General features: G+C 37.6%; 1 protein-coding gene across 1 annotated transcript in view; it reads left to right on the forward strand.

The window, feature by feature from the left end:
• LOC122798772 (solute carrier family 22 member 2-like) overlaps positions 1-13656 on the forward strand; it is a 667833-nt gene extending 654177 nt beyond the window's left edge. Inside the window, exon 12 of the mRNA XM_044067886.1 lies at positions 12884-13656. Coding sequence (XP_043923821.1) covers positions 12884-12968 — 85 coding nt within the window. The 3' untranslated portion in view covers positions 12969-13656. The remainder of the gene's footprint in view (positions 1-12883) is intronic.
• Positions 13657-23207: the final 9551 nt, after the last annotated feature.

Consider the following 23207-nt stretch of genomic DNA (forward strand, 5'->3'; position numbering starts at 1 on the left):
TTTAAGGGTAGCTTTATGTAGGATGTTTGTTCAAAAGTAGCTTTATTTAGGATGATGTGGGCACAGGTTTAAAGGTGAAAGTGGAAGTTGTGATATATGGCTGTTGGGAAGGGTTGGGATTAGATGTTAAGGAATCCTTGGTTAGAGATGCTATACTACCTATAAAATAAGAGTTGAACTATTTTGCAATTTCAAGTTGTGAGTTATCTGGGAAGGGGTTTGGGTTGAATTTTTGGCTGGAATGTAAGATTTCTTTAACTGATGTCCAACATATTTTAGGGCTGTGTTTAGTATTATTTTGTAAGTTATTTTAGTATTGTCTTTCGTCTTCACTTATTTGCTTTCTAGTATGATTGTGAAGCATTCTGAAGTTTTCAAGATACTCAGGTGTTTTATATTTTTGCCATTCTTTCCTTGCTTTTTCTTTATCTTGCTTTAGCATTCTACACCTTTTGGATAGCCAAATATCATTATTTGTTTTCAGTCTCTTCCTTCTAGGAGGTGCAAGGCTGTTTAGGATATTTGGAAAAGTTGTACTGAATTAAATCAGAGCATTGTCTCAAGGGATGATTTTTAAGAGGTTCCAGTTAATAGACAATAGTGTAGTAATGAACATTTCTGGGTTAAACTTGGAAAGGTTACATGTTGTTTTGTAAATATGTTATTGTCCATTTTATAAAAGTGCTTTTTGAGCATTTTAATAGTTGTTCGTTATTTAATTATGTACGTTAATAACAGGACAGATAATTTTATAAAGGTTTTTTTTAGTATTTTAATGGTTGTTGTTACTTATGTAATTATGTACATTAATAACAGGACTGCTAACACCTTAAATTAGTTTCGTATGCAATCATGTGATGCATCCAGTCAAAATGTATTTGAGAATCCTATATGGTTGATTAGATACTGTTGCTGTCCTACTTTGGACACAATAGAAGAGTTTTTGTGGGTTCTGTTTAAGCAGCAGTATTTTATGCAAACACATCATGATAGAAGTTTACTGACTTTAACTTAAGTAACTTATATACAAACTGACAGCTGCAATTATACATGCTTACTCTGGCTGCACTCTCAAATGGCATGTGGCTGACATTTATGCATGCACATTATGTCTTTGACAAGCTTCTTAAAGATATAATACACACAGCACGTGCACTCTGATCTACATCCTTCCTCTTGAAAAACAAAACATGCAATGTTATGCATCTATTTGGCATGCAGATATCACAGACCATTCTCTAGCATGCATTTACACAAGATAAGATACGTATATACACAGTTAAGTCCATGTTGCTACATATTTTGCACTGCGCCTGGATACTCATCTATATTTTGTGACATAAAACTGGGAATTGGACTTAGCAACTGTAAAATGTTCAGTCTTTGAATTGTCTGAAACATCTTCGGGAATGGTATCAGAGACAGGAACACACTCTGGAATGGGAACAATATTTGGTTCACTCTGAGATCTAGAGTCTGTGTCATTAAAACAATGTTGTGATGATGATTCTGGTACAGGAAGTAAATGTCTGCAGTTTCTCCTGTACTCCATACCCTCAGATTCTACAAGGTAAAATCTCAGCTCGCCACATATACCTGTAACTAGACCAATCTGGTCAAAACCTATTGCCATTTATATTCTCACTGTTTCTCCTTCCCTCAACGGATGAAGAAATCTGCTCTTTTTATCATAACTGGACTTCTGGATAGAACGCTTCTTGAAAAGTTGAGCCTTTATGGTTCTGTTATTCTTAGCTTTAGGCCTCAGTAAACTGGAGCTAATAGGTAGGGTCATTCTAGTTTGCCTGGAAAGAAGTCTTTGAGCAGGTGAGCCAAGAGTATCATCATGTGGTATGTTTCTGAGATTAAGTAAATTCAAAAAGTATTGTCACACTTTGACCTTTCAAGTAATTGCTTTGTACTCTGCACTGCATATTCAGCTAGACCATATGACTGTGAAACTCAGGACTGCCAGTAATATGCACAAAGTCCCATTCTCTTGCAAATTTCTGAAACAATTGACTAATAAATTGAGTACCATTGTCAGAGATAACTTTGTGTGGACTACCATGGACTGGGAAATGACATTTCAACTTAGTAATAACAGTAGTAAATGTTAGATTGGGTAGAAAGTCAGTTTTAAACAAGCTCAAATAAGAGTCTACCAATAACAAGTAGTGTTGATTGTTCCACTCAAAGATATTAGTGGCTACTGTTAACCAAGGTAGTTCAGGAACATGACTTAGCTGAAGTGGTTCTCTTTGTAAATGTGGTCTAGAACTATTGCATACTGAACAAGAAGAAAGTACTTTATCAATGTCTTTCAGTAATGTTGGCCAAAATACTAGTTCTCTTGCTCTTCTCTTAGTGGATGCAGAACCTGGGAGACCAAGATGCAAAATCTGGATATACACTATTCTTGTTGTAAGGAAGCAGGAAGAACAATTTTAGGACCTTTGAAAATAATGCCATCTTCCATCAACATTTCATCTCTGTAAGGAAAATAGGTTTGCACTTCAGGAGGTACACTAGATTGCTTTGATGCCCATCCAACATTAATGTAGTGATTGAGCTTTTGCAAAATTGGATCAGTCTTTGTGTGAACTCTTATCTCATCAAGCCTAGTGGTAGAAAAATGATGCACTGCCATCACATCAAAGTCAAAATTCTCTGCATTAACCTGTTCCATCATACTTCTGGGTGATCTGGATAAGGAATAAGCCAGACAGAGTAGTTTGCCTTTAATATAGACCATTTTGAAGTTGTACTTTTGCAAGTTGAGCATCATTCTTTGTAATCTTGCTGGAGTGGAATGCATAGGCTTTTTTAGAATAGTAACTAGAGGTTAGTGGTCAGTTTCATTCTGAAAAGCTCTACCATAAATATAATCATGAAACTTGGAACATGCACATACTATTGCCAAAAGTTATTTCTCAATATAAGCATACTGCATCTCAGTTTGGATAAGTGTTCTAGATGCATAGGCTACTGGTCTACCCTCTTGAAGCATAACTGCACCTAGACCAAATGTTAAAGTATCACAGGAAAGAGTGACTGGTTTGTTCCCATCATAGTATCTTAATGTAAGTGGGGTGGCAATTTTCCGCTTAAGGTTATAAAATGTCCTCTGGTGGTATTCTAACCATGACCATGCAACATTATTGCATATTAGTTCTCTTAAAGGTGCTGTCAACTCACTGAAGTCTGGTTACTTGCCTAAATACTTCACCATGCCTAGGAAACACTGTACAGCTTGAACATTGTCTGGTGCTGACATCTCCAGAATAGCTGCTTGCTTGGTCAGATCTGGTCTCAAACCAGCACTGGTAAATAAATGACCTACATATGTAATGTCTGGTAGCCTAAGTTTGTACTTCAGAGGACTGAGCTTCAAGTTTACTTCATGTGATCTGTCTAGAACTCTCTTTAGGTTTCTATAATGCTTTGCTTCATCATTGCCTCCAACCAAAAAATCATCTACTATTATGGCACAGGGATAACCTGAAAAAATTTGATCCATTGCACGCTGAAAGACTTCACTTGCAGAATTTACTCTAAATGGCATCCTTAAGATTCTGTATATGCCAAACAGGGTGTGCCAAAGGGAATACTGCCAGCCCAGCTATCTGGAATTTTGTAAATTATTATATGTCATTTGTGAATATTGATATGATATATACAGAAGTGTGTATAAAGTACTGAGCTAATATGTAACCACAGCATGCCATATTGGAATAGAACAGGAATGTACCTGCAGTGTAAGTAAGTTTTTTAGGGCATAGTAACTCTTTTAGATTCAGATAGGAATTCAGTGAAGTATAGCTTAGATGTTTTCTTTATTTATTTGAGACTGTTCCCCAATGTTGTTTTAAATATTTTATGTGATTTTGAACTCTGATGTAACTGATTACTTACTGAGTATTGTCTTGTTCTTTTATTATTTATTATTAAATATATTTAAATTGTTTAATTGTGGCTTGTCTGTTTAGAGTTATTTAAGCTCTTAGAGTACTTGCATATCTATATGGTGACACTGTACAGACCACTCCTAAATAGCCTTGCTCTTGGTCAGACTGCCATTTGGATTAATAATAACATTACACAGTAAGATTGACACCCTCTGTTAAGGGCCTTAAAGTAGCTGATAAGAGTTGGCTGGTGGCAGTCTGAACTACCTTATAGTCTGGGCAGAAGGTGGCATAGCTGGTAAAGCTGTGCCAGCCTTCCCCAGGTGTGTTTGTGTTTGTATATAAATCAAATCTCAGAGTGTGTGTGTGTCAGCTACTTGGGTAGGGACATGAAGCACTCGTTGGACAGAGAGGGTGCTGGAGGTCTTAGCTTGGCCAGTCAGCTGAGATCTCAACTCTATAGCTGTGCCAGTGGGGAGTTTTATTGGGGATCTCAGGAAAGAGGGAGAAACCCTCCACAGACTGACTGTTGTATGCTCTTAAGGGAAATTGCACCTTACTGTGTGTGTACTTCTCATCCTCCCATTATGTACATCCCTCACTGTTGCCAATGGTGAGGATGGAGGCTCCTTTATTACTGGGCCAGTGCTGGGGCATCACACAGGGTACCAAAAGTGGTTAATAATGAGGATTTGTGATCAAGTCTTGCTTGCCAATATGAACTCTTTGCATCCAAGACAGAAATGACAGTGGGATTTGGTATTAGGGCTGCGACCTCCTCAACTGTGCACATTGGATGATACGGTCTTTTCAATGCTTTGTTCAAATCTCTTGGGTCAATACATATTCTGATTTCATCTGAGCCTTTTTTATGAGCTGCTGCCATAGATGAGACCCTTTCAGTTGGTTCTGTAACTGGACAAATTACACCTTACTGAGCCGTTTTATCCAACTGAGCCTTGACTTTATTTTGGATAGCTATTGGAACTCTTTTTACCAGTCTGGCAATTGGAGTGATCTCTGGGTCTAACTTCATGGAATACAGAACCGGAAGTTTTCCCAACTTGTCATCAAAAACATCAGCATACTCTGAGAAAATGGCTCCAGGAAAACTGGAACTATGAGATGCATTTATGTGATGAACTTCTTTGGTAAAAGAAAACAGATTAATTCTGAAACTATCTGAGACCCAATAAATACTGTACTGGCCTTCAGACTACATAGAATAACAAGTAACATTTCTTGGCCAAATAATATGAAAGCATCACTGAGCCTTAATAAGTAAAAATGCTGGCAGGCAGAGTTTCACAGGCACAAATCACTCAGGTGATGATAAACCAAAAGTGTATTTAATGATACAAATCCACAAGAAAAACAAATAAAATGTGAGTGCTTTCGTTCAACAAGTGTTACCTTCATCAGACACCATTAAAATGTAAGACAGCCATTTATATACATATAAAAAACACTCTGATTGGGTAGGCAAAGAGAGGCAGCTAGCTAAGCAACACTGAGACAGAACATTAATTAACCCCTTGATGACTGTGTTACAGTTGAAACTGTTGCATCTTAAATACAACTAAAACCTGTAATTAAAAGATAAATTATTAGTCTCATACTTGTGTCATGAAAGATTCTAAATAGGATAAAACTAAAGTTTACTTTAAAACTGATAAAACTGAAGTTTACTTCATTTACAAAACTTTTGAAAATGGTTCCATTTTTTACACATGACAAAATGCTAAACATTTTTCTCTTTCAGACTCATGATTTGCACCACAATTGGTACAGTTAACAATAAAGCTGGACTTGGGTTTTGCTGATTCATGCTTGCACTGCAATGAGGAACATGCTCCTTTAACTGAGCTAGTTTTAGAACTTGCTGGAAAGCTATGTCGTTTCCCTGGTGAGCCAGCAGGGGCTGTGGCTGCCATGTGCTTAGGCCTACTTCTGTTTGCCACGTGTTTCATACTATCTATATTTGCTCTGGAGCCTGTTTAAACCATGCTCTTGTTACTTGCAAGCATACTTGTGTGTTTTTCTGTCACTTCTTAGATCTGACAAATCTCTATGGCTTTAGTCAACGTCAAATCACTGTCACAAAGCAAGATCTTTCTCACAGCAGCACTGTTATTATCACACCCAAGCCTGTTCTTTATTAACTCATCTTTTAAGTCACCAAACCAACACATTTTAGCTTTGTTTCTCAAGTCAGTTATCTAAGCTGCAAAAGTTTCCCCTGGTTTCTGATCTCTAGAGTAAAACAAATGCCTCTCTAATGTAATACTAGTCTGGGGGTTACACATCTCTCTGAACTTGAACTTCAGACACTCAGGGTCTTCCCTTGATTCAGCCTGTACAACAATATGACGATTTTCATCTTTCCCCTCATATACTGCTAGTGCATACACAAATTAATGCTCTCTTTCTATGGCCTCTGACCAGCTAGGTTTAACAAAATGAATGCCTTGGTGTGTGCATCTTTATCTGAATAAACTGCTTGTATAAAAAGTTTGTATTCTTGCTCAAATATTCTCCAGTTCTCTGCAATATTCTGCTCAAATACAAGTGGCAAGGGCTTTCAAAATCTGTCTGCCATATTAACACATACCAGTGAAGGAGTTTGCAAATAAGCACAAACACATACACATATGCCAGTATTTTATAACTTTGTGCTTCTGAAATTATGCTTTTGGGCTTTTCGAAATTATGCTATTGGACTTTTTTGCGAAAGAATTCTCTCGGGCACTGTAACACCTTGAAATCACTTTATTGTAAGAAATCACCTCTTATCGGTATAATAAGCATATCAAATACCTGCACGATGCAAGCCTCTATGTAACTGGACTTTGCAAAATAAGTCTCTAGGGCACTGTAATACTCTTGAAATTATTGTCTTGCTAAAGTAATTTATCATCATTTTAAGAAATATCTCAAATAACTTCATGATGCAAATGAACTGGGCAAGAGAAGTTCAGAGTCAGTAACATTTCAAAGTAATTGTACTTTGCGACTAAACTGTACACAGCACACTGAAATTTCTCCAAAATGGCGGTACCTTGCTAGGCAACTCTTTACAGTGCAAGAAACACTCTGTAATGGCGGCACTTTGCAAATAGACACACTCAGCATAAGAAACTTTTCAAATTGGCTATACTTTGACTGTACTTCATGCAACAGTTGCACTTTGCACACAATAAATTCTTCGGAATACATACACAGTAATAAACACACACTGTAAGCACTTTTATACACTTTGAGTTACTTTGAATAACTTTAGTTATGCCATTAATACAATACAAAGATGTAGTTTTGCCAAAACACAGCACTTTTCCAAAAAAAAATACAGTTGCCTTGCTTTATTTACTCTTAATGTGCCCTTTCTGCCCTTATTATACTCATTTTGCTTGTTTAATCTCTTTTCATGCCAATTGTACTTTTCTTGTGCTTGTTTTACTCTAAACATGCCCATTTTGCCCTTAAACATGCTCATTTTGCCCTTAACCATGCTCATTTTACTTTTCTGATAATTGCTTTCTCAAATGTTTTTATTTTAAACATTTCCCTTAGTTAAAAAATCTTTTGTGCCTCCCACTTTTTCAATAATGCAGTTTGTGCCCTTGTAATGCTCCGTTTTACCTTTCTTATAAAATAAGTTATTTGTGCAAATTCTCATTACCTTTGATTCTTCTCTGTCTCTTTTTCATGCTTGTCTCTCTTAGTTTACTTTCACTGTCATCTCTGCACCTCAAGGCTCTAAATATTATTCTCTGTGATCCCACTTCTGACACCATGTCGCTCTCCTACTTTACACAATAGAAGAGTCTTCATGGAGTCTGTTCAAGCAGATATATTTTATACAAACACATAGGTTCATACTAGGCTATCTGCCCTAGGGCATTTATAAGCCTAGCCAGAGTGTGTTTGGCTTTCGCCACCCATTTTAAATTAATTTTGCTATGCCTTTTTTTGAGGTTAGTATACTGTGCCTCTGTCTAACAGTGACACAGAAGTGATAGCCGGGGTAAACCTACGATCTCCCATCCACTCATCAAGATTCCTCTTGAAGAGAGTCAATGTGGGACTCTGCCTAACCTGGACTGGGATTTTATTCCAGAGTGAATGGAGCCTCTGGGTTATGAATCTGTCCCTCCAGCATGTCCTATTTATTTCAGTGCTGAGGTTCAAGTCTCTCGAGCATGTAGCTCGATGGGATTTGGATTTTCTGAGGTGCAGCATGTCCATTAATTCCGGGTTGGACATGGCTTTATACGTCAGGCACAGATCGCCTCTGAGCAGGCGGTATGCCACTGAGTAGAGCTGGAGTTTCTTTAACCGGGCAGCATATGGCATCTGTTTGAGCCCTTTGATCCTCTTGGTGAGGTACTTTTGGGGTCTTTCCAGTTGCTGCAGGTGTCTGGTAAGGTACATCCCAAAAGGGGCATTGTACTCAATTATGGGCCTGATGAGGGATGAGTAAAGAGGCACGATGACCTCCCCTGATCTAGATGTGAATCCCTTCATGATTAGATGATCATGATAGAAGTTTACTTATTGTAACTTAAGTAACTTATATACAAACTTGCTTACTCTCAGGCTGCACTCTCAAAATGGTACTAGGAATGGCACATGCTTGACATGTATACATGCACATTATGTCTTTGACATGCTTCTTAAAGATACAGTACACACAGCACATGTACTCTGATCTACAGATACTGATGAAGTATAAGAGAAACCAGTTTATCAAATTCACCAGATGCAACAATAAAATATGTTTTGGCCTATTATCCACAAGCTTATAATTATTTCTGTGTACAAGATCTGGTAGAACACTAAATATAGCAAACTGATTACAACATTATATGCAGTAAATATGAGAGGACATACAAATTGTGATGAATGAGGTGCTGGTCTAACATATTAAATTCCATGAAAATCCAGTTTCTTTTTTTACTTATACAGAAGACAGTCAAAATATACCTGGTAAATGAACCTGACTTTGGCATGATTCAGAAACTTGAATCAGACTGGAGTCAGATCTCACATATACACCGACCCCACACATAGCTCTAGCAAACCAGGATCACGGACAGATGTTCCATATGATGTATTAATGGTAATAATATTGTCAGTTTTATTGTGTATCTTACTGCATACTTTTTGCTGTAATGAAGCATTATAGTGGTGAAACAATAAAGCAGGTAGAATTATAAATTTCCAATTCCACTAGTGACAAATATATATTACATGGCCAATCAACCTAATGGCTGTTATTGACTTAAGGCATTTGCTGAATTATTTTTTTTCCAAACTGCAGTGTTAGATATCTCCCCATATAATGCATGCTTTCAAAAAAGTTCACATGATTCTCTAAAATAATGCTTTTGTTACAAAGAGATAGTAGCAGGATGTACCTTTTTGCATCTGTTTAGTGTTGTGTATATTTAAAGCAATTTTATTACTTGTACAGATAATGTTTTGCTAAGTTATGTTATGCTATGCAGCACATCACCATTACTGGGACATCAGGTGCACATATACTGATGTAGCTGAGCTATGCCTTCCATTGTAACCCCATCAACCTCACAAAAAACTTTGAGAGGTGCAAATATTTAACAAGTATGGAAGCCTTACTCTCACAAAAACACAGGCTGTGAGCTACACTCCCATCCACCACACCAAGCCACATAAAATGTCTTATATCCAGGCTGTAAAAAAAATCTTGTCAAAGCCATGCAGACTCATGAAGACTAGGAATCAGTGAAAATCCAACATTACATCCACCATTGGGTACATTTTCAAACAAAGGGTCACCAAGAATTAAATAACCTCATACCAGATCACTCTACAAAAAAAAAAAAAAAAAAAAAAAAAACTTCCAGTGATCAGTGACTCTATAGTCAGGCACACTGGTCCTTCACTCTCCAAAATATACAAATACAGGGTGATGATGATTTGCCTTTCATGTGCCAGGATTTCTGACATTTCAAGGGCCATTAAGTCCTTTTCACTTATGAAACATGACTGCAACATGGTGGTGGTGTTCTATGTGGGTGTGAATAACTTGGGATACAAAACTCTGTGGAATATGTACATAGAAATGTTAGAACTGTCCATGTTTGTTATATATGCAGGCAATACTCTGATCATTAGAGGAAATAGATTCCTTTTCCTGTTCGAAATATGTTGCCCACATAAAAAGAAAAATTAGCATCCAGTATGTAGTAGCATGGGATGAGATGCTCTACAGTCCTATTTGCTTTACAAAGGATGGCTTGCATATCTCATTCAAAAGCTTTCATATACTGTATAAAGCCTTTGTTGCCCCTATAGTAACTTTATTGACAGAATCTGGTGAATGGACATACCAGCATAAGTAACACATCAAATTCAAACCAATATCACAATGAAATGGCTCTCCTCAATGTCAGAAATCTCAACAACAATTGACCTTGAAGGTCTCCTGTATTTGGAAAGCATATATGTGTAATTACTGAAATTTGGTTTAAATGTTTAGAAAACACCCCTTCCTTAAATGGGTTTTATGCCTACCAAGCCTTCAGACCTGATAGCAACTGTGCTGGTGTTTCCATATCTGTTAGGGATCATATCATCTTCAGACAGATTCCTAAAAATCCATAAACTGAAGTCATTGAACTTTAAATCACACTAAACAGAACCAGTTATCAGTTTATAGCTTGTTACTGGACATCTTCTGTGTCCCCTGAAAAATCTCTAATATAGTTGATGAACTCATCATAGATAAGAATACTGTTACTTTTACAGACTGTAACTACCTTTCAGTTTACTTAAATACTCATATCTCCAATGCAGGATACAACAATAATGCTTTATAATTAAAAAAACCCTCACCAGACCAGCTTGGCAGTAGTTAATTGCCAAAGCAATGTCTTCCAGATCTAAAGAGGTCACGTTCACTCTATACTGAGCATGGATTACGTCAGTTATTGAATACAACTCCCCCTTTGGGATCTACCTCAATAGATATTTCAAGCAACTAGAACAAAAACAAGAGGTTCCTAACTAAGATGATCACTGGCTTAAAAACCCTGAGCTACTAGAAAAGACTGGAATCATTGCCTCCTTGTTCATTATCTTATGGACCAATGAGGGGAGATATATGTTTTGCCTTCACTGCCATTAGGGTTACAGTGGTCCTAGATGTTTTGTATCTCCACAAATCAGCTAGTCTGATAAATGCCAGAACCAAAGCCATAATGTTTAACCAATAGATAAATAAAACATGGTGAACAGTATTATACGACATGTACCCTACCTCTAGAATAGACTCCCCCTACAAATTAAGCCATCTGATATACTTTCTTCCTTCAAGTGGGACCTAGATGAATGGATAGGTGTTCACAAATTCATCAGGGGATTGACTCACCTAGCCTTACTTGAGAGTGATGGTAAGGCCTAAGGGTGGATACTGACAAGACTCAGCTGCTTTAAATTTCCTATGAATCTGTGCTCTAATGTTGTTGTTGTTGTTGTTGTGTCTTTCGGCTTTTCCCAGTTAGGGGTCGCCACAGCGGAACTCCGGTCCACTAATGATTGGCAGTGGATTTTTAAATGCCGAGTTGCCAGCCCTGGCGCACAACCTTCAATGAAGGTATGCCCATTCACGCATGTCTCCACACAGAAGACGCTTTAGCTGAGAATCGAACAGGACAGCGTCTTACTGTAAGGTGACAACGCTACCGCAGCACCACCACCGCAGTGAATCTGTGCTCTAATAATCCTATAAATATATGCCTCACATACTTACTTACCTCAATTATCATATATTTGTGAACTGCAAAAAACATACTGCATTCCATACCTGGAATTATAATTCAGGGACCATAACCACATTGTGAATTGTGTAGTGGTCTGGTGTGTGATTTTAATGAGTACTAGCTCTAAACCATTGGGAAATATCAGTTATGAATACCAGGCAAATTAATTGGGTATAGGAGCACTGCCTATCTCAGATGTTGAATTGCTTTTGTAACATAATTAAAAAATCCCACATTGTGAAAGAGTTTTAATGGTGAACCTTAGGACCCAACCATATTAAAAGAATGTTACCATATCTATTTCAAGAAGAATAGTGAGCAGATGCTAATGTAAAATAGTATGTGGAGGTAACCTGCTAGATAATTTAAATAGTCGTGGTCATTGTACAAGAACTTTATTAAGCAACGCTTATGTTCTCTTTGGATTTATGTTGTTTGCATCAATAAAAGCAATGAAAATAATATTTTTAAAAATTCTGTGTCAGATTGATGTTCATGAGTTCTGGAAAATGAACCCTTCCACTTGAAGATGCTCTTGTAGATATTTCTGTCACATACTTTTCATATATTTTTTCAAAGAATGAGGAAGTAACAGTGCATAAAACTAAAGCAGCCAAACTTTTGGCATTCATATGGCAGAGTGGGTGTTCTGTCAGCAACCCAAATAAATACTATTTTAGCAGCCATTAAAATACACATGAAAACTTCTACATTATGTTTTTGAAGCAACAATCCTTTTTGTTATGTAAATTATCTGTTTACGAGAAAGATGATGTTCTACAATTTATTGTCACAAAGTTAGTGTAGAACAGGTCTGGGGAGAGGCTCAAGACACTTGGAATACACAACAGATATGTAAAAGAAGACCACTGGGCATTAGATAGCTGTAAAACTCAAGTGGCCTTATTGGACCATGATCTTTCTCTTGGTATGATCATTTTTCATAATGCACTAAAACTTTATAACTGAAATTTGATGTGCTGAGGTGTAGTATGTTGATATTTTATCTGAAACTAAAGTTACCAGTGTTAAATATGGCAGGCAGTATTAAGTCTAACAAAAATAAACAGCAACTAGTTTAGGCCTTAAAGAGTTCAGCACTAGAAGTTTCAGTTACTTACATTCCTACTGAATAACTATGTTATTAATATCTAATATGTTTCCTTTACACAGGAAGAAGACGGCCTACTTGCCTGGGACATCATATCCCTTGGATGATAAAAGTCAAAAAGAGGAAGCAATCACAGCACATGCATAATATTACTTGTTAAATGGCAATAGGATGGAATACATTATTTTTACCACTCCAAGTTTCAAAAACATGCAAACATTAACTCTGTAATTGTTATGAGACTGCCCTATTCCACTCACTCCCTTTGACCATAACAAAAGTTGCACTTTCTTAAAGGATGCATTACTTTTACTACATCGTATCTTACATCTCTGCAATGTAGTCCTGAATTTTTACATTTCCTTGTTTGAATGCCCTATCTCTTTAGGATAGCCATTCAAATAATCTTTAAAATATTACGTCACAACCCTATTTAGCCATTTGATTTGTATGTCTTCATTACTCTATCAACTAATGCTATAGCTGCTATAAGCAAAGCCCACACCATATGTGTCACCCGCTGTTGAACTGTCAGAACTTCTTATTTAGTTGGGAAGACTCCAGAACTGCACGTAATACTCATATGAGGTCTAACCAGCTCTATACAAGGAAGCAGATAATACCATTTGTGTTTCGACAAGCCATGTCTCTGTCTTTCTGTTTGCATTTACGTAGGCCATCAGTCTCTTCTGTTATTTTCTCACACAGCTTGCTCACCTTTAGATCATTAATATTACTTCACGGGGTCCTTTTTGTAACTTTTTGCTGCTATTACTTCTATTCCATTTGTGTACCCCTTTTCTGTTCTTTCCTTTTTTACATGCATTCTTTCGAATTTATTTAAACTAGATTTAAACTGTCCTGTTTTATATCATTTTTTTAATCTTGACAACTCTATTTTCTACTTTTCCATTTTGTGTATTTCATCCCTAATACATTGCCCTTTCTGGTATTTCATCCCAAATACCTAGCCTTATATTACTAATGAAAAGGAAGTAATACATTTAAAATGTTTTGTAAAATCAGTAAGGTATTACAAAGGATCAGCATCATGCCTCGTACAGAGGATATTCTTTATTCAGAGTGTGTTACTTTTGGCTCCCTACTGAAATGTCGGCATTCGAAATGCCAAGTGCAGACAAGTTGGGAAAAAAGACTAAAAACCCAGGAAAAGAGTGAATCTTGAAGATCACGCTTCTCCACTAAAATTATTTTTTGCAGGGGAGCTTGCCCCACTGCACCCTTCAATTTGGGGGTCAAGCCCCCTCAAAAGTTTATGCATGAACTTCAACATTGCCATACCATGTTGAAAAAGGTATATTCTGAGAAATGGCATACAAGTCCATTTTCAGGCATTCAGTGTCTGTGTTTCAGGACTAACTCTAGTGGGACCCAACATTTCAGATAGTTACCATTTTTTTTTACTGTTTCACTATATGCCTTGTTCTACAGACAAAGATTTATCCATGCTAGTACTACCCTAAGACTCATGTTAAAAACATCAAATTTTTTCAAAAGCATTTGCGTGCTATTCAAAGCTCCTGATAAAATGTAAGCATATTAGATCCATAAGTCATTTTTGATTCACAACTCTGGTTATCTAGTCAAGGAATTCCTGCTTACTAAATGTGATCTTCATATTGTGAGGCCATGCTTCCTATTGTCTATATCCGACTTGCTTTCAGGTATTCAGTTAATTGCCACAATCTTGCTTATATATTTTCCCCACAAATGAAGTAAAACTGATAGAGTGTTAGTTTGCAGCCTTTTTAAGCTTCTATTCATATGAGGGGAACCTCAGTTGCCTTTTCTTTTCAATTTGTACAAACCTTACTCTCTCCTATATTTTATCAAAAAAGAGATATTTAGGCTTTATCAGTTTTCTGTGATTTTACAGAGGAATGTTATCTATTGTTTTATTATTTCAGTATAATTTCCTCTCTAACAGAAAATTCTCTCTCCTTGATGCTTCTTCTATCTATATTTAGCAAATCTCTTTACTCTAACATCACCAATAATTAGCAGATTTGTTTATGTAACTGCCATTTTAACCTTTTCTTTCTATGCCTGCCCATTCTCTACATTCTTGAAGGCATCCTGGGATATTGTCCTGGCCCACTGATGTCCTTACAGATAGCATTAAGGACCTGTTCCTTAGTGATAGCAGGGGGAGTTATATTTGATGGTATTTCCCGAGGGAAGGTTGAGGGGGACAGAGTGAAAAAAGTTGGAGCTTAACTTGTCAGCCAGTAGGTTTGCTATATCCTCTGGCTCAGTGTAGGTGTCTCTATTAACAATGAGCACCACACACGGCTGTGTATCATCTTTGAGGCTGTGGACATAACTAAAGAATGCCTTGGGGTTATCCTTGGCCTGGGAGGCCAAATTTACATCAAATTTGACTTTGGTAGACTTTATCTGATCTCTGAGTTATTTGTTTAGTTTGATGAGAGTGTTTTTGTCCTGTTGGGTGCTGCACCTCCTAAATTTTCAGGTCATTTTCCTGACATTTTAGGTGACTTCCAGATTTCTTGTTTGTGCTTTTCACCCCAGTACCTACAACAGCCATCAGGCTACTTCGGAATACTGGGTTCTGTACAGGCAGACTACCAGTAAGCCTGGACTCAACCATAGCTTATGTCAATTGGTGCTCCTGTGTGCTGACACCTTGTATACTTCTATATACCCAAGCATACACTGGGCATTAGTACAAGCAGTAGGACAAGGTGGCTACCTCGCATCAGGAAGGTCAGGTTAGCATCAGCAACTCCCTCCAATTGGCCCCACCTGATGTCTTTTCTACCCAAATCAATAGTTGAACAGGGGGTCATCTAGATTATAGTCAGGTCTTTATCTCTGTTTGACACATAATTAAGCACTAACTTCACTGTCTCTTGTTGTGTGGTTTGCTTCCATTTCAGTGCTTTATTGTGTTTGTTTTTCTCATCTTGACTGAAATGAATATTCTTTCCCCACTTTGGGCCTTTCTCTACATATTTCTTGTTTCCTTCCACAGCAACAAAAATTGTTCTATATACATCATTGAGTGTTTCTTTCTTCCTGAGTGACAGATGAGTCCACACAACACTGACAGAACTTGACTTAAGAACGACATTCTTTTGTCTTTACATTTAATTTTGAGTTGCATATGTTGCATGAACATTTTTTTTGCTTCTTTGATAGTAGAAGCTGATACATTCTTATCTTCCTAACTACACCTGTTACGTAGAACTTTTTTTATCAGGCAAGTTTCCTGTATGTAAAATTATGCCATCCTGAAGTCTAGAACCTACAATTTGATTAGCTTGATTCTGTGGTTGAGTATATTGTGAGACATGCTATTTGGTTATCCTTGTTCTACATGTCTAACTACTTCCAGGTTTGAGATCTCTTCTGTTTGATAATACCATGTTTGGAGGCGGAGCTACTCATTCCTCACAAGTTTCATCTGCCTACTGTTAGAGTCTAACCCCTCCCATATGGAAAAGAAGTATGAAAAAGAGCTATTTGGTAACAGCTACAGAAAAACTAGAGCCATTTGTAAAGCACCAAGCAAGCAAGCGTAGTTCAAAACCTCAGCTAGTTCTACTGTGCAAATGTTATATTGTAGAAAACTAACCCTGCAATTGGTGTCTTTTTAACAGACACTTATTCACTGTTATTTAGGCATGTATATGATGCTAATGGGTGTTGTGGTGATTGTCCCAAACTGTGTTTTCATGTTATTTTGTATAAAAAAAGAAAATGTGTTCTGCATGTCTGTAAGAAAGCTGTGTTCATATGGTTTTATGTTGTATTTTTGTCTGTATTTTGTATGTTACACTATAGAAAAATGGAGTATGCTAGTTTATACTCATACTAAAGAAGAATGGAGTGTTTCAGGTTGTACACACACCCTCTCAATTTCACACACACACACACACACACACACACACACACACACACACACACACACACACACACACACACACACACACACACACACACACACACACACACACACACACACACACACAGAAATGCATACATATAAGATTTTTAACTCTTTCTAAATGTGTACATAAATACAGCTATTGATTTATACAATGCTTGTTTGTTGTGTCACTTTGTTAACCTCGATGAAACTAAATGTTGTCTGTGACCTTCGCAACCCTGTTTCAGCCTGCAAATGGTCAAATGTAGAGCAGTGCTCTGTCTCAGTAGACAAATATAAGTAAATAATCGTGCATCTAATTCATCCAATTTTGTCAAGCCATCAGAATCAAAGCCATATTAAAAACTATATCTCTGTGTGAAGTTAAGAACCAGCCAGCAGAGGTACACAGCCTCCAAGTACATTGTTTATGTTCTTCTTTCAGTGAAACAGGGACACACTTAAGTTGGTCCTGTTAAAACTACAAAGATCACAATTCAGTCATTATAAAAGCAAGACTTGAAGTGTGAAGAGTTAAGCTGATGTTGTGATAACTCAAGAGTATTTTACTTTCTCTGAAGTACAGTGATATTTGGATAGTATGAGTAGTAGGGGTGTGTAGGGTATGCCCCCCATGTAGAGTATGCCCCCCATGCAGTGTATGTACTCCCATGTAGGGTGTGGCCCCCATGCCAGCTGCCCTGCAAAAATTCTTTAATGGCCTGTAACCAACTTTGAGATTAGCTTTAATCCATTTGGCATATACCCTTAGTAATCATTTTCTGGACCTTATAATTAGTGTTGTTACAATTTCAATAAGCAGACCAATTAAGAATTTATCAATCACATAACCAGTTACTGTTTTAATTGGTGTCTAATATGCTCATAGGAATTTAATAAAATTCAAACCTGTTAAAATGATCTAAGAATCAATTCTGAATATTTAGGAAGTAACAGTCACCCCTCAGCTAATACACAGAAATGTAACCAGTCACACTATTTGACATCCTCAGATCTGAACCATCTGTTGCAGGGTACAATGGGAAATCCTATATGACACCATTTATTCTATGACCACACTAGTAATTTGGCCACTTTGAGATGCTAGGTCTAAGAATATGTTAAGAATGATGGTACAGGACAAAAGCTTTAGTAGCACTTGATATGAGGAAGCAGTTTTTTTATTCTAAAATGGAATGCTATACCACCACTTGATTTAAATCATGAAAGGAGATGGAAATATGTTAAGTTATTATTACTGTAATTGTGATTTTATAATCTGGATTCAATAAACCCTATACAATTTGGTCAAATTGTGTTTGCATTGCAGTGCAACACACACACTATAGGATGCTGATTTGTACTCAGTAAATGGCTCTGCATGAAGTGTAGAGTTGTGCAAACCAGGTAAACATCATGGCATTCTAATTAATGCATAAGCAACAGAATTATATGCTAATCAACATATTCAAGATGGCGGAGCTATTCAGCAAACTATAAAGCAATTGTGTACATTCCGTGTAGCCATCTGCCCTGTACAACAAAACTTTAGGGAATACAGCCACAAAAACTACAGAGCAAAGAAAGAATGTTAGGGGCTAGTGCTGTTGTTCTTCATGTGTATGTGCAACAGGCTCAACTATATGCTGCTGCAGCTGACAGACCTCTGGCAAGGTGGAAGAGGTTTTTTAACTTTTCATAGTCTGTATGAAGTGTTACTACTAAAGTGCTACAGGATGGATAGAGACACCCTGCAGGAACTCTGCAACCTCTGTCATCCTCACCTGAGACCAAGGGCAATCTGACAAAAAACATACTTTTGGAGACCAATGGATGTGTAGTACTTAGAATTTTAGCTAGAGGAACCTTTCAGAGACACACAGGGGACATTCTGAGGGTGCCACAGGCATCAGCATCCAGGATTCTACACCAGTTTCTGAATGTTATGTTTTACAGCATGCCAGTGAGTATATATATTTCCTCCATACTCCTGAGGACAGAGCTAGATCTGTGCATGTGTTCTACCCCATAAGAAACTTTCCTGAAATCTTAAGTGTGATAGACTGCACCCACATTAAGATCAAATAATCACCCAAGGAACAGGGAAGGGTCTGTATAAATAGAAATAGGCTCCACTCCATTAACTGACGGATCATGTGTAATGGTATGGTTATCATTCTTAATGTGTGTGCTGGCAACTCCGGCAGTTATCATGACTCCCCTACCTAGTACACCTGACAGCTCAGGCAGAGGTTTTCCAAGGGTGATGTCCCCCAAGGCCATCTACTGGGGGATGCAGGTTAGGCATTGGAACCATTGTGGATGACGTCCATCAGAAATGCACACACACACTCATGGAGGAACCCTATAATGAGGCATCCACTCAAACAAGAAACAATATAGAGCATGTGTTTGGGCTGCTGAAGTCACAGTTTCAGTGCCTATATACATTGGCGGTGCATTTCAGTATGAACCCAGTACATGTGCTGAAATTATTGCATTTTGTGTCTTACATAATATCATCTTGCAAAAACAGCTGCAGCAGGAACACCAAGGGGGAGAAGCAACCATCCCACCACCACTGCCAGGATCACAACATCCACATGCAAGTGAAGAATCAAAGGGGAACCCCCCAGCTGCTGTGGGGGCAGTTAGACATAGGCATGTACAATATGTCCTTGCCATGGCCAAGAGACAATGTATAGCGCACATGCTGACTACCTAAGGGGTACACCTTGCATCTTATGCACATCCATAGAGTACAATTGATTTCATAAAATGCTCACAGCCTTTACTTTCCCATGTAATGTCTGTGTACTGCTAGCATCACACAGAGTCAGCCATGAATGACAACAGTTGCAACTGAAGGACTGTCAATGTACGTGTGGAACCTGAAATAAGAAATATATGTGTAAAAACATGAATGAATGGCAGATACCTGCATAACTGGTATTTGTAAATGTACCTAAGTAGAAATATATGTGAACTGTCCAGCAATGCCATCAATATCTGATATGACTGACATCTGTAATATATACTTTATGCAGTTTACCAGTACCCCATAGTTACCCCATGCAACTAAAATATCCACTATAGAAAAAGTCTACTTATGCCTACATTCTCACAAGTGGAGTAAAAAGCATGACTGAAAACAGTCTCCTCATCTTCACGTCCCCTAGCTGCATGATTACATTTTACTGTACGGTTAGCCCTCTGAACACTCTGAAGATGCATGTAAAAGAAAAAATGTTCCAAACACTAAAACCAAGGAGAAGTCAAAATCCAATAAAAATCCAAGTAAGAATCCAAATAAAGTTCCACAGAAACCTTTATTGCATAGGTAAGCGCTTTCGCAACCTCTCCTGGTTGCTTCCTCAGACCCAAACAAACATGCTTAAAAACAATCCCCTTTTTATAATACACATCACACAAGACCCACCAATCCCTGTGGAGAATACACAACTCCAATGCTTTCCAGATTCAAAGAGATACACACTCTTTTAAATGAGATAAAAACATATATGTAGAAAATGCATATAAAAATACATGTAGAAATACATATAAAAAACACATAAAAAGTGTGTATAAAAATGTGTGTAAAAAGACTAAAAGCACTGTAAAGCATGCTTGCATGTCCTATTTGAAACATAACGCTAGTTCCAGAGCACAGCAGATTGCTTCATACTACTTTCTTCTTAAGTTTCCTGTTCTTCAGAACAGGTTTAAGGGATATATAATCATTTATCCCCGGTGGGTTATGTGCAGCCAGTGTCAAAATCCATCTAAGTTCTTTTTGTTCAGTTCTATTACTTAAATCCCCACCTCTCATATTTTCTACTAAATTGTTTATAATGAAGAAATTAAAATAATGGTTCTCCCCCTGCTGCAACATATGCTTGCCTATTGCACTATGTTCCTGCCCTCTCCTAAAACAGTAGAAGTGATCCCATATCCGTTCTCTGAGGCGTCTGTTGGTTTTCCCAACATAGAATCCGTCACAGCATACACAGTGGGCTAAATATATCACATCCTTAGTTTGACAGTCCCCCATGGCACTAAAGTTATATGATTTCCATGTTATGGGGTGTACAAATAATCTGTTGGTTTCAATGTACTGACAGAATGCACACTTGTTGCATCTCACTGTCCCATAGGTCACCAGAGGGGGATGTTCCATCCTTTCTTTATAGCAGAGCATTCCTCTGAGTGATTTACTGTTTTTATATGTAAACTTTGGCCTATCACCTACTATCTTACTGACCTGATCATCTGTACCTAGAATATGCCAATTCCTATACAGTATATTCTTAATCAGATGTGTATCTGTTGAATGTGTCATGTTATAGCTCAAAACGTGAGTGCCACCTATCCTTTTCTCAGAGGTCAGATTATCTCTAGCCGGACTGGAGAAGTATGGATTCCCTATATTGTCTCTCTGACTTTGGGCTGTTTGACAAGTCTCCTCTATCTCTTTTGTGGGGTAACCTCTCGCTGCAAACTCATTCCTCAAAGTTGCCAAACTGGTCTTAAAATCCTGGTTCCTGGCATGTAACTTGGACATGCGCACAGCCTGATTATTAACAACATTCTTAAAGATGTGGGGTGGATGCATACTTGTATGGTGAACATAACTGTTATGGTAACATTCCTTCCTATGCAGGCTAGTGTATATCATTCCAGTTGTTGTTTCCCTTATTACTTTAATATCCAAGAAGTCAACGCTAGTCCTAGAACTATTAACAGTAAAGTTCAAAAATTCTGTACTATTATTCAGATGTTCAATAAACTCATGTAACCTTTCTTCAGTATCACCCCATAGAAGAAACAAATCATCCACAAAACGCCCAAAAATATTATATTCCTACTGAAATCATTATTATTCATCATGAAGCATTGTTCCAACTGTGCCATTAATAGGAAACAAATTAAATCAATCTTTTCTACAGCTATGGTGGCATCTTTCATCAAGAACTCCCTTACATAGCCTATTCCTACCTCATTGGGAATGCTGGTGAAAAGGGATACTACATCCAAGGTAACCAAAAGTTCTTTCCCAATTGCCTTGTAGCTGGGAAACAGATGCTGGCTCAGTAATCCTTCCAGATCCTGAAAAGATGGGTCTGAATGGTGGTCTCAGTTTATTCTTATTGACCTTAGGAAGTCCATTAAAACTGGGAATAACAGGTTTGTCAGTAATAAAATATTTATATAGACATTCAGGTATAGAATGCTCTAAACAGCAATTCTCAATTTGCCGTTTATAGTTCTCAATTACTGATTGATTTTTAGGATCTGGATGGATTACTAAGCCAGCATCTGTTTATCTGGAAAAGCAATTGAGACCTATGATTTCTAAACATTGTTCAATATTGAGAGATTCTGAGCATTTTTTAAACGATTTTTATGCCTTTCTAAGCAGCTACAAGGCAAATGGGAAAGAACTTTTGGTTACCTTGGATGTAGTATCCCTTTTCACCAGCATTCCCAATGAGGTAGGAATAGGCTATGTAAGGGAGTTCTTGATGAAAGATGCCACAATAGCTGAAGAAAAGATTGATTTAATTTGTTTCATACTTGAATTAATTTTAGAATTTAATGTTTTCACATTTGAAACGAGGTGTTATTTGCAAACATCAGGGGTGGCCATGGGGACCCCAACAGCTAACAGTTATACAAACATAGTAATGGCACAGTGGGAACAATGCTTCATGATGAATAATAATGATTTCAGTAGGAATATAATATTTTTCGGGCGTTTTGTGGATGATTTGTTTCTTCTATGGGGTGATACTGAAGAAAGGTTACATGAGTTTATTGCACATCTGAATAATAGTACGGAATTTTTGAACTTTACTGTTAATAGTTCTAGGACTAGCGTTGACTTCTTGGATATTAAAGTAATAAGGGAAACAACAACTGAAAATATATACACTAGCCTGCATAGGAAGGAACGTTACCGTAACAGTTATGTTCACCATACAAGTATGCATCCACCCCACATTTCTAAGAATGTTGTTAAGAATCAGGCTGTGCGCATGTCTAGGTTACATGCCAGGAACCAGGATTTTAAGACCAGTTTGGCAACTTTGAGGGATGAGATTGCAGCGAGAGGTTACCCCAAAAAAGAGATAGAGGAGGCTTGTCAAACAGCCAAAAGTCAGAGAGACAATATAGGGAAACGATAGTTCTCCAGTCTGGCCAGAGTTAACCTGACCTCTGAGAAAAGGATAGGTGGCAGTCACGTTCTGAGCTATAACATGACACATTCGACAGATACACATCTGATTAAGAGTATACTGTATAGGAATTGGCATATTCCAGGTACAGATGATCAGGTCAGTAAGATAGTAGGTGACAGGCCAAAGTTTACATATAAAAGCAGTAAATCATTCAGAGGAATGCTCTGCTATAAAGAAAGGATGGAACATCCCCCTCTGTCGACCTATGGGACAGTGAGATGCAACAAGTGTGCA

The sequence above is a fragment of the Protopterus annectens genome, chromosome 1.part0, assembly GCF_019279795.1.
Source record: "Protopterus annectens isolate FY-2018-M chromosome 1.part0, PAN1.0, whole genome shotgun sequence".
Lineage (NCBI taxonomy): Eukaryota > Metazoa > Chordata > Ceratodontiformes > Protopteridae > Protopterus > Protopterus annectens.